Source organism: Ceratocystis lukuohia (genome assembly GCF_044167205.1).
Source record: "Ceratocystis lukuohia strain C4212 chromosome Unknown Supercontig2_pilon, whole genome shotgun sequence".
NCBI lineage: Eukaryota > Fungi > Ascomycota > Sordariomycetes > Microascales > Ceratocystidaceae > Ceratocystis > Ceratocystis lukuohia.
This window is the reverse complement of record NW_027263521.1, coordinates 1557840-1576708: the sequence shown is the minus strand read 5'-3', so window position 1 is coordinate 1576708 and position 18869 is coordinate 1557840. Positions and strand designations below refer to the sequence as shown.

The 18869-nt window shown below is 51.2% G+C and overlaps 4 protein-coding genes across 4 annotated transcripts; 2 read left to right on the top strand and 2 right to left on the bottom strand.

Moving 5' to 3' along the window:
• Window positions 1–415: 415 nt before the first annotated feature.
• Window positions 416–4110, bottom strand: HOO65_020389 (uncharacterized protein; the record flags this gene model as incomplete). The annotated part of the gene is made up of 2 exons (XM_071006330.1): window positions 416–3788; window positions 3854–4110. The coding sequence occupies 2 exons, from the start codon at window positions 4108–4110 to the stop codon at window positions 416–418; spliced, it is 3630 nt and encodes a 1209-aa protein (XP_070861027.1).
• A 1671-nt stretch (window positions 4111–5781) lies between these two features.
• HOO65_020388 (uncharacterized protein) lies at window positions 5782–7185 on the top strand (the record flags this gene model as incomplete). The annotated part of the gene is made up of 1 exon (XM_071000050.1): window positions 5782–7185. One exon carries the CDS (start codon window positions 5782–5784, stop codon window positions 7183–7185), a length of 1404 nt encoding a protein of 467 aa, XP_070861026.1.
• A 5733-nt stretch (window positions 7186–12918) lies between these two features.
• HOO65_020387 (Zinc finger protein GLIS1) lies at window positions 12919–13968 on the top strand (the record flags this gene model as incomplete). The annotated part of the gene is made up of 1 exon (XM_071000049.1): window positions 12919–13968. The coding sequence occupies one exon, from the start codon at window positions 12919–12921 to the stop codon at window positions 13966–13968; it is 1050 nt and encodes a 349-aa protein (XP_070861025.1).
• A 1681-nt stretch (window positions 13969–15649) lies between these two features.
• HOO65_020386 (Lethal(2) giant larvae protein-like protein SRO77) lies at window positions 15650–18810 on the bottom strand (the record flags this gene model as incomplete). Its single annotated transcript, XM_071006386.1, has 3 exons — window positions 15650–16410; window positions 16492–18614; window positions 18692–18810. 3 exons carry the CDS (start codon window positions 18808–18810, stop codon window positions 15650–15652), a joined length of 3003 nt encoding a protein of 1000 aa, XP_070861024.1.
• Window positions 18811–18869: the final 59 nt, after the last annotated feature.

Sequence of the window (18869 nt, the reverse complement as noted above, 5' to 3'; positions counted from 1 at the left end):
GCACCATTCGTTGGCATGATACTTCAGTAAAAGCGAGGACTAATTTTATAAGTTAGCGTCTAGAGTATAACTGAGGTTGGTGGGCGATAAGTGCTGATAGCGTTCACCCATTGAGTCAGGCTTTCTAATCAGATGGTGTTTGTGAAAAATGTGTTCCAAACTCTGTGCGACTCTGCGCGTCTACGTTGGCGACAAGCCATGTTAAGTTACACGTTGTGTGATTCGATGTATTACGCGGAAGAGACCTAGAGAGCAGGTTTAGAGCACGGAGAACGAGGTGACTACAGCATTCAAAATGAAACGCGGGACTTGATGTTCGTGAGTAAATTCATATTATTTCCATAATTAACTATGCTATCTCAAGCGAAGACCTTTAGTGGTAACCTTGAGCTGGTTTCTAGAGGTTTTCTCCTATTTAAGCGCCAGTGAAAGCATCCTCCAAGCAGCTGACGATGGTTGCACCATCAATGTTGAGGAGGGCCAGGCAGGAGGCGACTGAAGGAACATTCTGGTAAGGACCCAGGGCGTTGATGCAGGTAGCTTTGGCGGCGGTGGCCAGAATGCTGAGCGATGCGAGGCTCTCGCATTCATCAGGGACGACGCCAGTGCAGAAATCAGTGAGGCCGTCGGCAATGCATTGGTAGGTAGCGTCACCGTCAGTACCAGTGAAGCAAGAAGCGAATGTAGTTGAGGAGTATTCACCCAGGCCGAATGTGCCCTTGCAAGCACCTACAAGCAGGGTGTAGGAGAGGTCGGAGGTACCCTGGAGAACGGAGCAAGCGGTGGGCATCTCGCCACAGATTTCACCAGAGGGAGTCGAGGTAGGAGCAGAAGAGGTAGTGGAACTAGTCGTAGAGACAGTGGATGTAACGAGGGTGGTGGAAGACTCTGAAGTGGAAGCAGCGGTGGTGGAGGCAGAGCTTGTGGCACCAGTGGAAGTAGAAGCATCAGTAGCACTTGTAGCGGCAGCCGAGGAAGAGGCGGCAGTAGTGGATGCGTCAGTGGCAGAGGTGGCAGCAGCTGAAGTGGAAGCGTCAGTGGCAGAGGTGGCAGCAGCTGAAGTGGAAGCGTCAGTGGCAGAGGTGGCACCGCTTGTGGATGCGGCCGATGTGGAAGCGTCGGTGGCAGAGGTGGCAGCGTCAGTGGCGGAGGTAGCGGCACCCGAGGTGGAAGCATCAGTAGCGGAGGTAGCGGCGTCAGTGGCAGACGTAGCAGCACCTGAGGTAGAGGCACCCGAAGTGGCAGCATCGGTGGCAGAGGTGGCAGAGGTGGCAGCGTCAGTGGCGGAGGTGGCAGCACCCGAGGTAGAAGCATCAGTAGCGGAGGTAGCGGCGTCAGAGGTAGCAGCACCCGAAGTGGACGCACCCGAAGTGGCAGCATCGGTGGCAGAAGTGGCAGCGTCAGTGGCGGAGGTGGCAGCACCAGAGGTAGAAGCACCAGTGGCAGAGGTGGCAGCGTCAGTGGCAGAGGTGGCAGCGTCAGTGGCGGAGGTGGCAGCACCCGAGGTAGAAGCATCAATAGCGGAGGTAGCGGCGTCAGAGGTAGCAGCACCCGAAGTGGACGCACCCGAGGTGGCAGCATCGGTGGCAGAAGTGGCAGCGTCAGTGGCGGAGGTGGCAGCACCAGAGGTAGAAGCACCAGTGGCAGAGGTGGCAGCGTCAGTGGCAGAGGTAGCGGCACCCGAGGTGGAGGCACCTGAAAGGGCGGCATCAGTGGCAGAAGTGGCAGCGTCAGTGGCAGAGGTGGCAGCACCCGAGGTAGAGGCACCCGAAGTGGCAGCATCGGTGGCAGAGGTAGCAGCGTCAGTGGCGGAGGTGGCAGCACCAGAGGTAGAGGCACCAGTGGCAGAGGTGGCAGCGTCAGTGGCGGAGGTAGCGGCACCCGAGGTGGAGGCACCTGAAGTGGCAGCACCAGAGGTAGAGGCACCAGTGGCAGAGGTGGCAGCGTCAGTGGCGGAGGTAGCGGCACCCGAGGTGGAGGCACCTGAAGTGGCAGCACCAGAGGTAGAGGCACCAGTGGCAGAGGTGGCAGCGTCAGTGGCGGAGGTAGCGGCACCCGAGGTGGAGGCACCTGAAGTGGCAGCACCAGAGGTAGAGGCACCAGTGGCAGAGGTGGCAGCGTCAGTGGCGGAGGTAGCGGCACCCGAGGTGGAGGCACCTGAAGTGGCAGCACCAGAGGTAGAGGCACCAGTGGCAGAGGTGGCAGCGTCAGTGGCGGAGGTAGCGGCACCCGAGGTGGAGGCACCTGAAGTGGCAGCATCGGTGGCAGATGTGGCAGCGTCAGTGGCAGAGGTGGCAGCACCCGAGGTAGAAGCATCAGTAGCGGAGGTGGCAGCGTCAGTGGCAGACGTAGCAGCACCCGAGGTAGAGGCACCCGAAGTGGACGCGTCAGTGGCGGAGGTAGCGGCACCCGAAGTGGCAGCACCCGAGGTAGAAGCATCGGTGGCAGAGGTGGCAGCGTCAGTTGCGGAGGTGGCAGCACCAGAGGTAGAAGCATCGGTGGCAGAAGTGGCAGCGTCAGTGGCGGAGGTGGCAGCACCAGAGGTAGAAGCGTCAGTAGCGGAGGTGGCAGCGTCAGTGGCAGACGTAGCAGGACCCGAGGTAGAGGCACCCGAAGTGGACGCGTCAGTGGCGGAGGTAGCGGCACCCGAAGTAGAAGCGTCAGTGGCAGAGGTAGCAGCACCCGAAGTGGCAGCACCCGAGGTAGAAGCATCGGTGGCAGAGGTAGCGGCATCAGTGGCAGACGTAGCGGCACCCGAGGTAGAGGCACCCGAAGTGGACGCGTCAGTGGCGGAGGTAGCGGCACCCGAAGTAGAAGCGTCAGTGGCAGAGGTAGCAGCACCCGAAGTGGCAGCACCCGAGGTAGAAGCATCGGTGGCAGAGGTAGCGGCATCAGTGGCAGACGTAGCAGCACCCGAGGTAGAGGCACCCGAAGTGGACGCGTCAGTGGCGGAGGTAGCGGCACCCGAGGTAGAAGCATCAGTAGCGGAGGTAGCGGCGTCAGTGGCAGACGTGGCAGCACCAGAGGTCGAGGCACCCGAAGTGGAGGCACCAGTAGCAGAGGTGGCAGCGTCAGTGGCGGACGAAGCGGCACCAGAAGTGGAAGCATCGGTGGCAGAGGTGGCGGCGTCAGTGGCAGACGTAGCAGCACCCGAGGTAGAGGCACCCGAAGTAGAAGCGTCAGTGGCGGAGGTGGCAGCACCCGAGGTAGAGGCACCCGAAGTAGACGAGCCGGAGGCGGAGGTTGCGGACGATGAGGCCCCAGTAGTTGAAGCAGGTCCTGCTGTTGCGCTAGTGGGGAAATTGGTGGGGAGACCGGTCCCAGTACCAGGAATCACGTAAGCAGTACCAGTCTGCTCCTGTCTGGCAACAACACCAGGGCCAGGAGTGCTACCGGGAGGGAAATACAGAGTCATGTCCTCTGCACCACCACAGCCACAGTTAATTGTAGATGTAGTGTAGGGGCCGGTCCAGGGGTTGGTCACGAACACAGGCGGCACCGAGATCAAAGTAGTCTCAGTAGCGGTGCCAGTGGGTTCGATTGTCAGGGTGGCAGGATAGTCCTGGGGGCATCCACAGTAGGCAGCGTACATAGTCGTCAGAGGAGGGCTGGTGGTGGTTGGGATACCAGAGCCCGTGGAAGTCGCGCCGATGCCTGTGGACACTCCAGTGCCCGAAGAACCGGTCGAGGTGGGTCCAGTTCCAGTAGCGCCAGTTGAACCAGAATCGCCAGTAGAGCTCGATCCACCATTGGACGCGCCGGATGTAGACGCAGTGGGATAGATGGTCCTATGCGTAGTTAGTTAGCCTTGATGTTTGTGTAACGTATACTCTTTTGTGTAACATGAACTTACGTGGTACCAGTCGTGGTATAAACTGATGTGTAGGGGATAGTTGTAATGAGATCCGTAGGCACATCAGGTACCGTCAAGGTCACACCATCTGTCACAGTGATCACAGTCGGTGCAGTTACGTGAGTGGACACAACAATAGACTGCTGCACAACAACTTCAGTTGGCTGAATCACAACGGAGGTGAGACCGTTGGGACACTCAGCGGCCGCATAGGCCAAGCCAAGACCGGCAGACCCAGCAAAAGCAGAAGTTTTCATGGCGGCGAAGATTATAATGAGGATTAAAAAAAAAGAAGAGAAAAGAAGTAAAGAAGTAAAGAAAAGAAAAGAATTAAAAGATTGTTGTAAAAAGTGAGAGTAGAATCGAAAAAAGGGGTGAAAGAAAAGAAAAGAAGGTGAGAAATGAAAAGAAAAAAAGGAAACAGAAAGCAAACAGAAGAGAAGGTCCTTCGTGTCTGGTGAATTGCTGCGTGAGGAGAAGAAGGAAAAAGATGAACCACAAAGGAGACGACGACTGGCTTTATATCTAATTCGTACACCTATTGTCAGCCAACGTTCGTTAGATGGACATATCCACCCGCTTCCATGGCGCAACCCTACCATGCAGATACCCAGAATTCAACATGTTGGCCATTTCTGGATAGGAGGTCACCAGTATCTGAGATCCTCACGATGTAAGCTTGCTCAAGGCGAAATAAGGGCAGAACATGGAGCCGTTCTAGACTCCCTGCGATGATACCACCCCCACCCTCAACGGCCCTCAAGACCCGCCAATGCTTGCTCGTATTGGGTCTGAAAGTCCCTGCCCCCCTTCCAGCGGCGGGCAAGAAAATTGAGTCCCCTTGCGCTCTTGCGGTGGGTATGTAGTAACATTCCAGCCATCCATGCCAACATGTACGGTCTCGCGCCTTGATGACAAGTAGTGCTCCATTCCTAACCAAGCTCAGCTGGCGTGCAACTTTTGATTGATCCACGATTGAGCCAAGGGTCGCGAATTTCAGGCGAGCCAGTGGTCAGCAGTCCAAGGGAAACTCTGCCACTCCTCAGACTTCATTTGCATATAGCTCCAAGTGGCCAACATGTCAGTCACTTTGAAGGGATCAAGGAATCCGTCCCACGTAGCGCAGCCCTAATATGCCGGGTTGCTACGAGAGGATGCTCTTCACTAGACCGTCTGTTAAGGCCAGCAAAGATAAAGAGCGGTCAATAGCAACGTTCCAGATAGGCCAGTCTCAAGGGATAGCAATGTCTTTTCCCAATTCTCGGCTAAAGTCTGTAGGATAACAGGATTCAACCACAGTAACCCAAACCGCTTCAATCTAGGGATAGAATGTCACCCAAGCTTAGGGCGGATGCTTCCGGAATAGAAGCAAGGCGCACAATGTTTACCACTACCATGCAAAAATCTTCTCAAGGGCTTGACTTCTTAGCTCGATAGTACCTCAAGGATTACACAATTTCTCCCAAAATGCCCTCTCCTGCCACCCTGAATGTAGTTCTATGTATCAATGTCTCGAATTGCTTCTCCACCGGCTTGTTGGCAGTACCCTGCATCTACATTCCGGGACACGTGAAGCACATGATGTGTAGGTGGATGTTTGAAAGTCTAGAGAATGCAGAAACTGCTCGAGAGCTTGCATCCTGTCTCTGGAAACGGTGGCCCCAGGGTCGTTGACTCAAACTCGCCAATATCAGCACTCGAGCTGAACTTTGCAGCATCAGGTCGCAGACCCGACCGACATACATAAGGCAAAGGGTGCCGCGCCCAAACTTCAAATTACCTTCTTGCCAGCAGGACCACAGCTTCTTTCCAATTCTCTCTCTTTGTCGTGTTGAAGTTTCCTCCCTTTCTATTCTTTCTTTCGCTTATCATATACTTTAATAATTTGTTTTTTAATTTTCTCTCCTTCCAAACTCTCTTTAACCATCATGTCTTTCCGCAAGCTTGCTGTCCTTTCCCTGCCTGCGGCGGTTATGGCTTATAACCCCCGCGCTGTGTTGGCCGCTCGTCAGGCCGTTGACAATTGCACAACCACAGTCACTCTTCCCCTCGTCACTTCTACCACATCCCTCACTGCTACCACTTTCCCCCCTAATGCCTCCGCCACTGGTACCGGTGCTCCGGGAACTGTTTCCGTGACTCAAACAATGAGCGAAGACTGCGGTGAGACTGGTGCCATCACTACCACTGCTCCCATCGCTACAATTACCTCCGCCCCTCCTGGGCCTTGGACCACAGAGTACACTACCGTGTACGAATCCATTTGCGAAACCGGTGTTGAGACCGTCACTTATACAATCACCAAGGTTTGCACCGATGCCTGCCATCATGATCCCACGGCTGTGCCTCCCGGTTTCACCACTACCGTTACTGTCTGCACTGCATGCGGACCTCAAGACGTGACAACCACCCTCACCATCCCCTGTGAGACTGGTGCCCCCGTGGTCCCGACCCATGAACCCCAGCCTCCCGTTGTTGACCCCCCAGTCACTACCCCTCCTCCTTATTACACCACTTATGTCACTGAGTACCCTCATGTTTGTGAGACTGGCATTGAGACTCGCACCTACACCGTCACTCAGCATTGCGAGGATGAGCATAAGTGTCACCGTCCTACCGATGGCCCTCCTGATGGATTTACCAAGACTGTTGTTGAGTGCACCGCCTGTGGTGAGGTGCCTATTACAACAACCTGCATCGTGCCCATCGAGCCCTCCGTCCCTGCTCCGACTGGTGGAAGCCATCCTGCACCTCCCCCTCACGGTGGTAACCATATGCCCGGCCCTGTACCTCCTGCTGGAAACCCCGGCGTTGCTCCTCCGGCTGGCAGCGAACCCAATGCTCCCGCTCCTCCTGGTACCGGCAACCCTGGAGTTCCTGCTCCCATTTCTCCCCCCGCTGGTGGTGACCCTGGTGTTCCTGCCCCTCCCGCTGGTCAGAACCCCGGTGCTCCTGTCCCCCCCGCTGGTCAGAACCCCGGTGCTCCTGTCCCTCCCGCTGCTGGTAACCCTGGTGTCGTTCCTCCCGCCGCCGGTGGTAAGCTCCCCAAGCCCGAAGGTTCTGTTCCTGCTGGTGGCAACCCTGATCTGTCCGGTGCTGGTCCTCACGGTCATGGCGATCACCGCAACGGTACTACTCCTGCTACCGGAACCTCGCCTGCTCCCCACACCAAGTCTACGTCTGCTGCTACCTCCAAGAGCGAGCCCACCACTGCTTCCAGTCCCACCGAAGTGCCCACTGAGCCTGCTACTGCCGGTGCCAGTGGACGTTCTGTCGAGGTCTTCGTTGGCGCTGTTTCGATAATTTTCGCTGTCTGCAACCTTCTTATTTAGATTTCATATCCTTGGTTCAGCGATTATGTAAATGTAGCACTCCCTTTGTCTGAACATAGGCAAAGAATACTTAGTCGTTTCCTAATAAATCAATCATCCAATTCTCAACAAGTAATCAGTATCAAAGACGCAGGGATCGTCTGAATGTCAATAAAGCCCCTGATTGTCACTAATGATTGTTTAGTACTTCCTTGCAAGGGCCCCTTGTCGAAATGGCATCTCACCACATTCCAGGATTTGGCTCGCTTGCGGCCCGATAGATCCACTATGAGCCCAACGTCGGGCCTTGTCCTTTGTGAAGAATTTTGTTACATGTGAGGGGACAGGTCACATGCATTGGTAGGCATGATGCGTCACCTATCTCCGATTTATTCAGCCGTCAAACGCTGCCTTGCAACATTTCTTTTGATCGGAAAGTGGTCCTTCGAACATGCCTGGAACGTAATAAGGGAAATGTGCGTATTGATCTTCTCAACGACCAACCACAATTCGGACCGACCAGTGCACGCAATGTTATATTCAAAAAATGGCAACTGTCTCCCAGCCATGTTTTGGGCAGTGTTGGTGGGCTCTCCCCATCGTCAGCAGATAGAAGCGATTTATCACAGCACAAATTAGTTTGTTGACTTGGCCAGCCAGGCCCAGTGTATCATTGGCTGATAGGCGCATGCCAGGTCCGCCAGGTCCGAAAGCCTTAAGAAGAAGTCAACTGATCCCATAAAAGCATGCATTAGCAAATCAAGTAATATAACGACAACATAACTCTGGAGAAAGAATATTGTGCATAATGAGAAAAACAATGCCTGTGCACAAAACTGGGGCATGCCAAACGATACGGTAATTCAAACCCTGTGTGTTGAGCTAGCTGCTGGTGGCAAGGGAGAGATGGGCCAAAGAGAAAAAGAGACAACAGAAGACGGTGCTTTTTTTTCTTCCTTTTTCCAGGAAAAAAAATAAATCGCGGGGTGCAGAAGAACGCAATGACGCAGCAACGCATATGACGAGAAGCCCCCAGAGCCGCCTTCGTTCTGCGACTATATGATGAGCTCAGGGCACGTATAACCACCCATAAAAAGCACACGGACACGGCCGAATAAAAGCGCCGCGAAGAATTCCGGTAGACATGGCATGAAGACGGACAGACCTTGGATCCATTGTGGAGAATATCGCAATTCGGCAAAGGCCTTGATGTCAGCTAGCAAAAAGAATGCTGTCCCTAGAGCATGTTTGCTGTTTGCTTTGCGTATTTTGGCGATGGCTCTGGCTAGGCTGGCGTTATTTTCTGGGGTTAGAATTTTTGACTGGGGCATCAGGTCACTTTCCGCAAAACGAACTGAGCCCTGAATCGCTTCCCACATGTGGATACAAAGTGTTCTAGATAGGCAGGAGCTCTTCTCCACGCAAGCCCACGAAAAAAAAAGAAAACGTAAAATAAAAATGGCACATGACCTCAACCCTAACAAGGGGTAAAATGAAATTGGGCGACAAGGACTACAGTCAACGGTAGCACAGATTAGACAACCCCTTCAGCCCAATGGCTTAGATGAAACAAAAACTAGGCCTGCAAATGGGGTTCTGCACCTGCCCTGTACCAATCAATGTATGCACGTACGTACTCAGATAACTGAAGAGAATGTCGCCGACAGCAAGTCATTGACAGGAAGGGTTGACGAGGCGCTATTTCTGCTTACTCGATTTGGTAGATAGCATACGTCTAAGCTTGAATCAAACATCAGGAGCAAAATGGGTGATGGAAGACGGGAAGAGACAAGATGGGGTTGTCAGTGGCAGATACGCTAGCAAGTACAATGGGTTAATGCAGCTAAGAAAGGCCTGAAACAAGAACCTCACACGAGCTCCATAGCTAATATACGGACACCTATAGCTAGCACAATAGAGAACAATACGCCACTAAAAGCTCTAGTGAGTTCGCGGGCCTGCTCGAGTTTTTAGTGTCTCACCTAGTGCCTTGTTTGGCGCAGCGGCTTAGTGCAGCATGCATCGTGCAGTAGCGCAATTACGACAACAGCAGTGATTACAGAGCGATTTTTTACGGGATTTGTCGGATCCTGGTTTTTTGTGTTTCTGGGAGTTCGTTGGGCGAGCCGAGCGTTTCTTTTTTTGGGGTTATATTCTCGGTGTATTCTTGATACCATGAAGAAATATCCCCAGTGTGTAAATGGAAAAGACCGATTAGTGCTACCCTACAGAGGCAAGATGGCTGGTGGAAAGATAGTGGAGCGAGGCGAAGAAAAGAACACAAGATGGAAGGAAGGAAGGACGAGGAAAAAAGGAAAGGGCGAGGATACGGACATGTGTGTGTGTGTGTGTGTGCGCGTGCGTGAAATAGAAAGCAGACAATAAGGCACAGCGTATAATAAATTGTGGTTGGTGACGGGTTGGTTTGCTGCAAAAAAAAAAAAAAAGCACTGAGCAAGGAGGTGGCCAAACCGGAATTGGGGAGAAGAAAGGGAAGGAGAACGTGCTCTGACGCACAAATTCTGGGGAGGGAGAGGGGACTGGCTGACGAGAGATGGGGAGATGGCCAGATGAGAAGGAGGAGTGCGAGAAAGCGAGAATAAAAAAACAGAAAAATAGAAAAAAAAAAAAAAGAAAAAGAAAAATGTGCTAATGGGGAGGGGAAGGTCAGGTGGAGTACGGAGTAGTTGCAGAAGAGAGTTGGCTGGTTGGCTCAGTTGATAGCCACTGGACGCAGAATGCTGGTGAGGGGTCGGGAGAAAGAACCGAAAGCAAGAGTAGCGTCTGGTTGGCACAGACTAGTGATGTACATACATACATGTCTATACGTAAATCCGTACATACTCTTTCTTTCATACACACATAATGGGTACATATTGCTGCAGCATGTACCTACGTACGCACGCACACGCACATGCACAGTATAATACAGGATAGAATGGATATACACACGTGGGTACGTGTTAGGGCGACAAATGTAGTACACATGTACATACATACGTACATACATACCCAGGCATCTAACTGTAGCCACGAGTAAACAGCCTGTGTATTTTCGGCCAGCTGTTGCGCTGCGTGCAGTTGCGTGCTGGATATCTTTGGGTAACGTGTACTTGCTACTGATACGAGGCTGAACTGGGAAGTAGCTGCTGCGAAATAGGTGGAAAGTTGCAGCCTACAGCCTGCAACTGCAGTATTTTTATGCTTCCTTTTTAGGCCGAGGATGGCCTGGGGATGTGTTGGATAGATACACTGTCATGCACACGGTATACGTGTAGACATACCCCATCTGGATGCAATTGGCTGGCCTTTTTGGCGCTGGGGCAGGAGAAAAGAGAAGAGAAGAGAAGGCGAAGAAGAAGAAGAAGCAGGTGCCGATTGTGATCCAAGAGCAAGAAAGGGCAGGAAGGCCTATATCGAGTCCAAGGTAATGCGCTGTATGGACATCTGAGTCAAGTAATTGCGATTGCTCTACTTGGCCTGTTTTATCTGTCTATCTGTACTTGTACTGATGTGCGCCTTATTACTATTTGCTCTTGCTAACTTGCTGGCTGTTGCTGTTTGAGAACGAACGCCAAAATGAATTGATTTTGAGGCCCCCCCCCTTCACCCCATCAACTTTACCCTCTTTTTGCGCCTTTTCTTCCCACCTTTCCTCCACCATTTGGCCAGTTGCATTGTGCAGATACTTTTTATAAAAAACAACAAAGGCCCACGTCCCACACGCAAAAGCCATCCGTTTTTTCTCTCTTCCTGTTGCGATTGCTGCTTAATGTTATTTTATTCGTGATATACATACAGCACTTTGTCTTTCGCTCTCCTTTTCTCGTCCTGTTTCTCTGTTTTCTTCCTTTCGCTATCGCTTCGCTTGTCCTGGGCTTGTTCTTCGCCCCAAATCTCTCCGAACCCTTCTTCTGATCGACAACAAGGCCAAGAGTCAGCCAGCACACAAACGTACACTATTTGCTCGCACCGGATCGCTGATTATCCGAAGCCTCTTTATTTCCACATCTCTGCATCTTTTGTCACTCTTCGAGGCGCTCTACGATTTCCTTTCATCTTTGTCTTCGTCATCTACCGCCTCTTTTTTTTTTTCTGGTCTCCGTATTCACATGTGAGTTTCCTCATTTCTACGCCCCTCCCGCAAATCCTCATGCTGTACGTAATTAATCTCCTAACCGTTATCATTAGGCTAGGCCCACACTTGACCCAATCATCACCAAACCACTGCTGCAATTAGATTGAGACGCTTGCTCACTCCAATCGCGCCGTCGTCTTCCCCCTTTTCGTCTATATTTTTCGACGACAAATCCGTGCTCTCGTTTCGCGCTCTTTGTCTTTTCTCTGCAGCCCAAGATTCGACTCGACTCCTTGTTTTCACGCTCTTTCAAGTCGCGTTTTGCCCCCTATTTTGCTACAAGCAAGCTAGATCTTCTCGCGACCCAATTTTTCTTCAAGAATTTAGGCTGTTGTGATACATTAACCCTAACCCTATCTAGCACTGCAACGTCTGCTCTGCATCAAACTGCATCTCGTCTTGCTTTTACCTTGGTGTCCTGCTGCCGTGGCCTCCTAAAATTTGCTAGTGATCAAACCTCTACCGGATGTCCTCTTCCGAAGACTCGAAGTCACACAGTACTGCAGGTTTATTCGCTTCTACCAACTTTGTTGGCATCTACACTCCTCCTTGTCTTCCAATCATCGGCACTGTTGTTGTTCGTCGTAGTGAGCCTCCCTAAGGACCTTGACCTCAGCCTGGATATTTTTTTACATCGTCCTACCGCCTCGTCTCGGCTTTTTACTTTCGCCTGGAACTTCCTACATTCGAAATCTATCCATCTGCTTGTTTCTTTTCGGCTGGCGCGTTTCTTTTTCCGTTAAAATTTCCTTTGTCGCTTTATCCATCGACCCACGTCTTGTTCAGACCTCGCCTTAGCCTTCCGCCCATATACCTTTCGGCAACTTTGCGACCTCCCCTTTAAATTCTAAGTCTAGCTAAAGTCCATTCAGCCTCACTTGTTCTGTTCAGAAACAGAGCTCAACTTGGGCATCTTCAAAGTCCAAGACTAGAAAAAGCAAAACTCTCGTCTCCGGACTAGAATCTTGCTATCCGTTGGTCTCCCAAGGCCTCCTCTCCTAAACTACTGGCCCCGGTGCATGAGGGGTTATCCCCGTCCAGGAAAGCAGCCCGCGCAGAATCTTTCTCTTCGCACTCCTTCTTGTCCAAGACAAGTTCAAGGGATTTGTTACCCCCCGTTTTTAGTAACGCCGCCACTATTCCTAGACCGGCCTGCCCTTTTTGTCTATCTTTATCTCACAAACACAAGAGGTATTATAGGGAAGCTAATTAGCATTTCACGCCGTCCGTCTTTTTCGACCCATATCTCGTCTATATCCATTGTTGGATCATTGAGCCTCGGTTTGCTCAATATTAACGGCTAGTTGCCCCCCCTCTTTTTTTTTAATCCGATATCGTCCCCTTTTCCCGGAAAGGGGATATTAAATTGCACCGCAAAGCTGGATTGTCCGTGTGGGAACATTTATTGCAATACCCCCCAGTGTACGAATAATTCTAATTCGCACACTACGAATCCCAACTCGGGCATTGGACGCGAGTTAACGGATTTGTTTCAAGATGCGGATACGAATTATCCGGTCTTCGGGCCTTCAAACTACGGAGTAAGCCTTGGTCAGGACTTCGAAGTCGCTGCCTATGTTCCATTTGATAACTGGTCCTCGCAGCCTCCGCCAGCTATGCGGGGCTTGACATCTGCCCCAATGGCCAACTCTGAGATACCGAATGGACTCGCCATGCCTTTCGATTTCGAAACCGTAGGCTCCATGGCTCCAGGCTCTGATTCTCAGAGATATGCCTGCACCCAGAATCCGCAGCGCCCCAACTATGAAAAGGATTTGTCTCGGTGGGACCAGGGCTACAGCGAGGAGACTGGCGCATCTAACTGGCCTTCGGGGAACAGTATGTGGGGGGTTTCTTCTCTAGAGCCTCAGCTTGATGTGGGCCTCGGTTATGATATGAGCACATGCTTAGACATGACATCGCCTACTTTATCCACTATGTCCTTTGGGACAAACTCAGGCATGCCTAGCGCGCTCTTCTCCCCACTGTCTCTTCTGTCGGAAACTCCAAGCGATCTGTCTGGCCAAATGTCGCTTCTTCCAACTCCATCCACCACTCCGGTTTCTGTTAGTTCAGTTTCTAGCTCTGGCCAAATATTCCCAGCACCTGCTAGCACACCTATTCGAACTGAGCCTGTGGCTCCTCCCCCACCGCCACCGCCTCCTTTGCCGTCTACTTCTGTAGTTAGCACCCAATGCCGTTCTAGTATCCCAGGCTTTAGCGTTCCTTTGTCTGTGTCCTTGTCGGAGTCTACTCACTCTTCAACGGCGGAACCCGTCCGCAAAACACCAACAGCCAAGCGCGTCGGAACAAACCAGTGCGAAACATGCGGTAAGCTGTTCCAGCGTACGTCGGAACTTAGTAAACACCGGCGTTATCACCTCAAGGACCATAAGTGCACACATAACGGCTGTGAGGCGGCCTTTAGTACACGGAAGGATCTTAAGCGTCATGTCAACAGTGCGCATAGCACATCCAAGACAGGCCATGTGTGCCGTATGCCCGGATGTGGGAAAAATGTGAGCCGGAAGGTATACAACCGCTCGGACAACTTTTTGCGGCATTTGCGCACGGCACATTTCCATGAAGATATTGACGTGACAAATGCGCTGCGAACTTGGTTAGACGATGGCCCTGGGTCGAACGACAATAACGAGGCTGAGTAGAGGCACGATAAACCAACTGCCTTTTCATCTGTCTTGTATTGTCCTGTCTTTTACCATTATGTGCTTCTCCTGCACTGTCTGTTTTTTTCTCTGCTTTCTCCTTCGTTAAAGCCTTTTCCTTTTGTTTACTCAACTCTCGTTTTTTTTCCTTTATTCTTCCAAATCTTTTATACCCTTCCTGCTGGTCTTGTCCTCTATTGCTTCTAGATCACCCTTTTCGTGGTAGGCGTGTCTTCTACTGACGTCTCGGATTTTGTTTTGTTTATTTTGACATCTTGTTGTTATGAGAAACTGACTGGTATGGACAAAGGATACATTGGCCTGGCTTTTTGTCTGTTTTGTTTGGTTTCTGCCGTTTGGTTTTTTTTTCCTTGCGTCGATTCTCTTTGCTTTGTTTTTCTTTTCTTTGCCATCTATCTCGCTATCTTTTGTATTTTCTTTTGTCTTGCTATCAACTTCCCAAATTATCCTAGAGGCGTTCTTCTTCATTGAGCTGGCCTGCCCAGATTTTGTTCTAGACCGCATTTTTCTACACAATTTCCCTTCCCCCTTTCTTTTTTCTTTCGGAACAAAAGTTTGCTTCCTAAAGCACTTGTTTGGCTTGCTTTTTCTGTTTTTTTTTGCCCTTTCTGTTAAAATATTGGTAAAAGAGCGAACGAGATAAGACAAAAAGCAAAGATGGAAGGAAGATGTGAGCGATCAGATATCGTTCATTTCCGTCTTGAGAAGAAAGGCTTCTTCTGCTTTGTCCACCTCATTCTATCTCTTCATTTTCTACTATTTCTCTACTCTATCAATCCTTATTAGACTAGGCCTAAAGACTCGGTGTCTTTCTGCATTTGCAAAAACTTGTTTTCAAATCCCAACCTTTAGATTTCCTTAGATCCTCGCCTATCTTTTATATCTCGTCTATTTGCTTGTATAACGTATTCCCACACTCCTTGTCAGTAGCCAATCCACTTATGCTTGTCTTCAGCTGCTTTAGGAAATGCTAGCTGATGTCCATCCAAGTTAAACCAAGCCAGGCTCTCGGTCTAGGTGTCTTGTGCTCATGATGTAATTTTTGTGGTTGTGTGTCTCAGCAAATAGGATAGAGACTTGAAATGGGAGCCTGCCTGCCTGTTGCATACACTCTGTGAAGATAAATAAACCAAGCTCATCGAGTCTAATACAATTTACTAGAACTTGGCTACAGCTAGGACCTAAGCTCCCATTGCAGAAAACCCTGCCTGTTGTTTGCCTGCGTACCACCTCCTGTCTTCTTAGCATGGGCGGCGCATCAATTCTGTCGAGGAGCATTTCGCGTAAGAGGCTTGGGCTCGATTAGTATAGTCTACCTATCTCCTGCTAGCTTGAGAAGAAAGGCAAAACCCTGCCTTTTCCCCTTTGAACTAGACCAGATAACCAGCTTAGAATCAACTCCGGCTAGTTCCCTGGGAGTCACTGTCGTATGTTTTCGCTGCACGGCATCAACATCAACTGCGGCGTAGTCTTTGTTACAGGGCTTCTCACTTGAATTCATCGCAAAATAACATTACTAACTAGGAAAACGACGGCCAAGACTAGGATTATGAACCCAGTGACAGTTTATTAATTGGGTATCATCATAAACCAGACCTAGCCAATTCACGGCTCCTTTCCTCCAGCATGCTGTTTGTTCCCTTGTCCATAGAATTGTTTTTTAGAAGAGCTTGCGCTTCAACCCAGCCAAAAACATATTCTTCTTTTGCTTGTTCACATACTTGTTGGCATCTTCTGCCCACGAGCTGCTCTGGTCTGCCAGCCCACCAGCACCATCGTTGAGGATGTTCAGCTTTTCCGTGCGTTCGTTGAGCTGTCTAGTAAGATATTCACCCCAGCCCTCCTGGTCCTGCGCAGCTGCCCCGACTCGGGCCGTTTGGTTTGGGCCATTGTTGCCTGTGGCTGGTCCCTTTGATGAGCCTATCCGCTCAGCCTCGGATGCGGCTAACATACGCTTGCTAGGCGGACGATCTGGGCCGCCAAGGAGCAGATCAAAATCAGCAGGAGAGACATACTGCGTACCGGCCATCCATTGTAAATTAGAAATGGTTGGACGTGTCGGAGTTTCAAGGTCTGGGTTGAGGATAGTGTCTAGCGACTTGGGGAGAGCTCGGCCAGCACCCCATGCATGCATGACGGCAAGCTGACTGGGCCCAGTCCAGACAAAGAGGTGACCAGAAGGTGAGATTTTGGCGCTAGTACTGCGGCTGGGATCTATTATTTTCAGGTGGGTTTTGTTGATTTCTTTCAAGCCAGGAATGCTAAAGGCACGGGTGGTCATGTCACCAAAAATGCCTACGATTGCAGCACCTTGGTTTTCCAGGTGAGTGACATTAGCAGCATCACAGAAGATATCGCTGAATGACTTGGACGCACCCTTTGAGGATGCGGGCTTAAAGATGCGCATTTCAGTTTGGGTGACTAGCGACGGAATCAAATGTTAGTAGTGGCCGCGTTTGTGGGGCTTTGATTAGAACCTGGGCGGATAGAAGCGCTACTTACCTGCAACCAACAGCCCGTGTACTTGCTCGCCATTACGGAGACCTGCCACGGCATTTCCTGTGGCTAGTGCAGGTCGACCTGAGTCTGCAATAATAGGGCACAGAGCAACAACGCGATCGTTCCCGCTGATTGCGCCTGCTAGAGAAGCTGTGTATGTTTCATTAGCGGGCACGATCTTGAAAGTGGCCACCCGGCCTAAACTGGTACCAACAAAACATAGAATGCTTGAGTACGAGTCGCCTTCTACAGTCATGACTCCAAACTCGATTGCAGTGGGCCATTCTTTGGAGACCGAGGCTGAAGATCTGTGGCTCTTTATGAATGACGAGCGCTTGTCTGGCTTGGAAAAGTCAGCTACTGATGTCGAGAGCATAACTGTTGGCCCACGCAGATCAATGATGCTAAACCCGCCGTTTTCAGAACCGATAGCAACAAAGCCTACATCTGAGACTTTGATTACTGTCACACGGCCCTGGTCCATCTGATACAGGCTTGATGGCATTAGACCAACTCTGAGGTTGGGCTCTGCACGTGGAATAATGTTGGAGATAGTGCCTGATGCTGGTTGCAATTCGGCCATATTGTTTTCGATTCCAAGATTCTTGTTTTCGGCCCAGCGGAAGATGACTACCTCCCCTTGTGCTGTACCGGCCGCAAACTCGCCTGTTGACGAGGCCATGTCCATGGCTGACACATCAATATTTTCATAGCGGTTCAGCGAACGAGCCATGTCGACCTGTAGCTGTTCGGGGTTGTCGATTTCATCGCCGTGTCCTGAGTCCCAGATGCGAATAGTGCTGTCTCCGTGGGCAACCTGCAGGATAGTGCGATCCTGATACACATGACGATTCTTGCCCATGCCAGCACCGCCGCGCAGAATCGGCTCACCGGATTGACGAGACTCTGTCATGCCCAGCCAGCGCACGCGACCAACCGCAGATACTGCAAATTTAGTAGCGTAGGGATGCACCAGCGATAGCGAGGGATGGAGTTTGTTAGTAGGTGTGATTGGATAGCCGGATGGAAAAGATAGAGTGACAAGTTCGCCCGAAGTCAGCAAGGCAATGATAGCAATGGGATCATGGGCACCAGCAAAATGTGGAGTTGAGCGCGGAATCAGGATATAATCAGCGATGACAGCGCCAACTGGAATGGGCAGGTTTGTCTGTTTTTTCGCCTTGAAGTGGTCGGCAAGTACTTGCCAGGAAGATGTCGCATAGATGGGTGTAGGGCCAAGGTCGATAAACGTTAGACCCATGGATACATTGCCAACAGGGCATCCGCCAGCCACTAGCAATCCGGTATCATCAGGGTTCTGTTTGCAGCACCAAGAAAGCTTGGTAAATGGTTCGACGGGAATAGCTGTCTGCGGATTGGCCACTGGCTTGTTGACGTCAACGTCCATTAGGCTGCGTGCCATTACAATGCGCTCGTCTTTGGGGTCCCAGAAGACAAGACTTCCATCATCATGGGCTGTGACAATAAAGGTGCCTGATGGATGCCAGGCTGACTGCTGGATCTGGGGGTAGCGCACTAAATCCATCCCCATGGCATTACCTCCTGGGGCATGTTGTGGCAGCATATATTCTAGGAAGGCTGTGGGCATTCCCTGTTTCAAACTGTAGACCACGGCTCCGTGCGAATAGGTGATAAGAATCTTGCCGATATCACGTGGGTGCAGGGCCAGCCCTAGCAATGTTGCACGCTGTGCGGCGGGAGTAGAGCGTTTTTCCACGGCGCGGGCACGCCAGAAATTCGGCAGGCGGAAGTTGTTAGTGAGGCGCTCTCTGTCGAGATCAAAGGCGTAGATATCGCCGTGTGACGTGCCAATTAAGGCCCAGTCAAGCATGGGGTCGGTGGCCAGGGCGGACACTTTGCCGGGGATCAAGCAACTGCATCGCTTGTTGCCGGTGTCTAAATCCCACACGGCCAGCTCTTCACGCGAGTCGACAGTGACTAACCGGTTGGCGGTGAATTGCGCAAACTGAATTGAGACTCGCTTAGCTGGCTCGATCAATCGCGTTACTCGCTGATAGCCAAAAAGCGAAATCGTGCCGGGGCCGAACTTGGTGTCGTTTGTTCCGATGGCTAGGATGGACTGGACTGCATCGTAGGCCAGACAGCTGCAGATGAAAGAGTAAGGAGGTTAGTTTAGGGCATGAGACACACATACATAGCGGCGAACACTATCCAGCCTCACCTGATCTGCGAACCTAGGCCGTAGCTTTCCTGGTAATCGAGCGCAAATGAATCGGGCAAGATGTGCTCCGAAAGGTCCTTATCAAGGCCGACTTGTTTTCCTCGAAGAAAGCTTGACATGATTGGAGGAGCCGAGCAGTTTTATTAAAATATAGCTTAGAACCTGTTGATTGATCTTC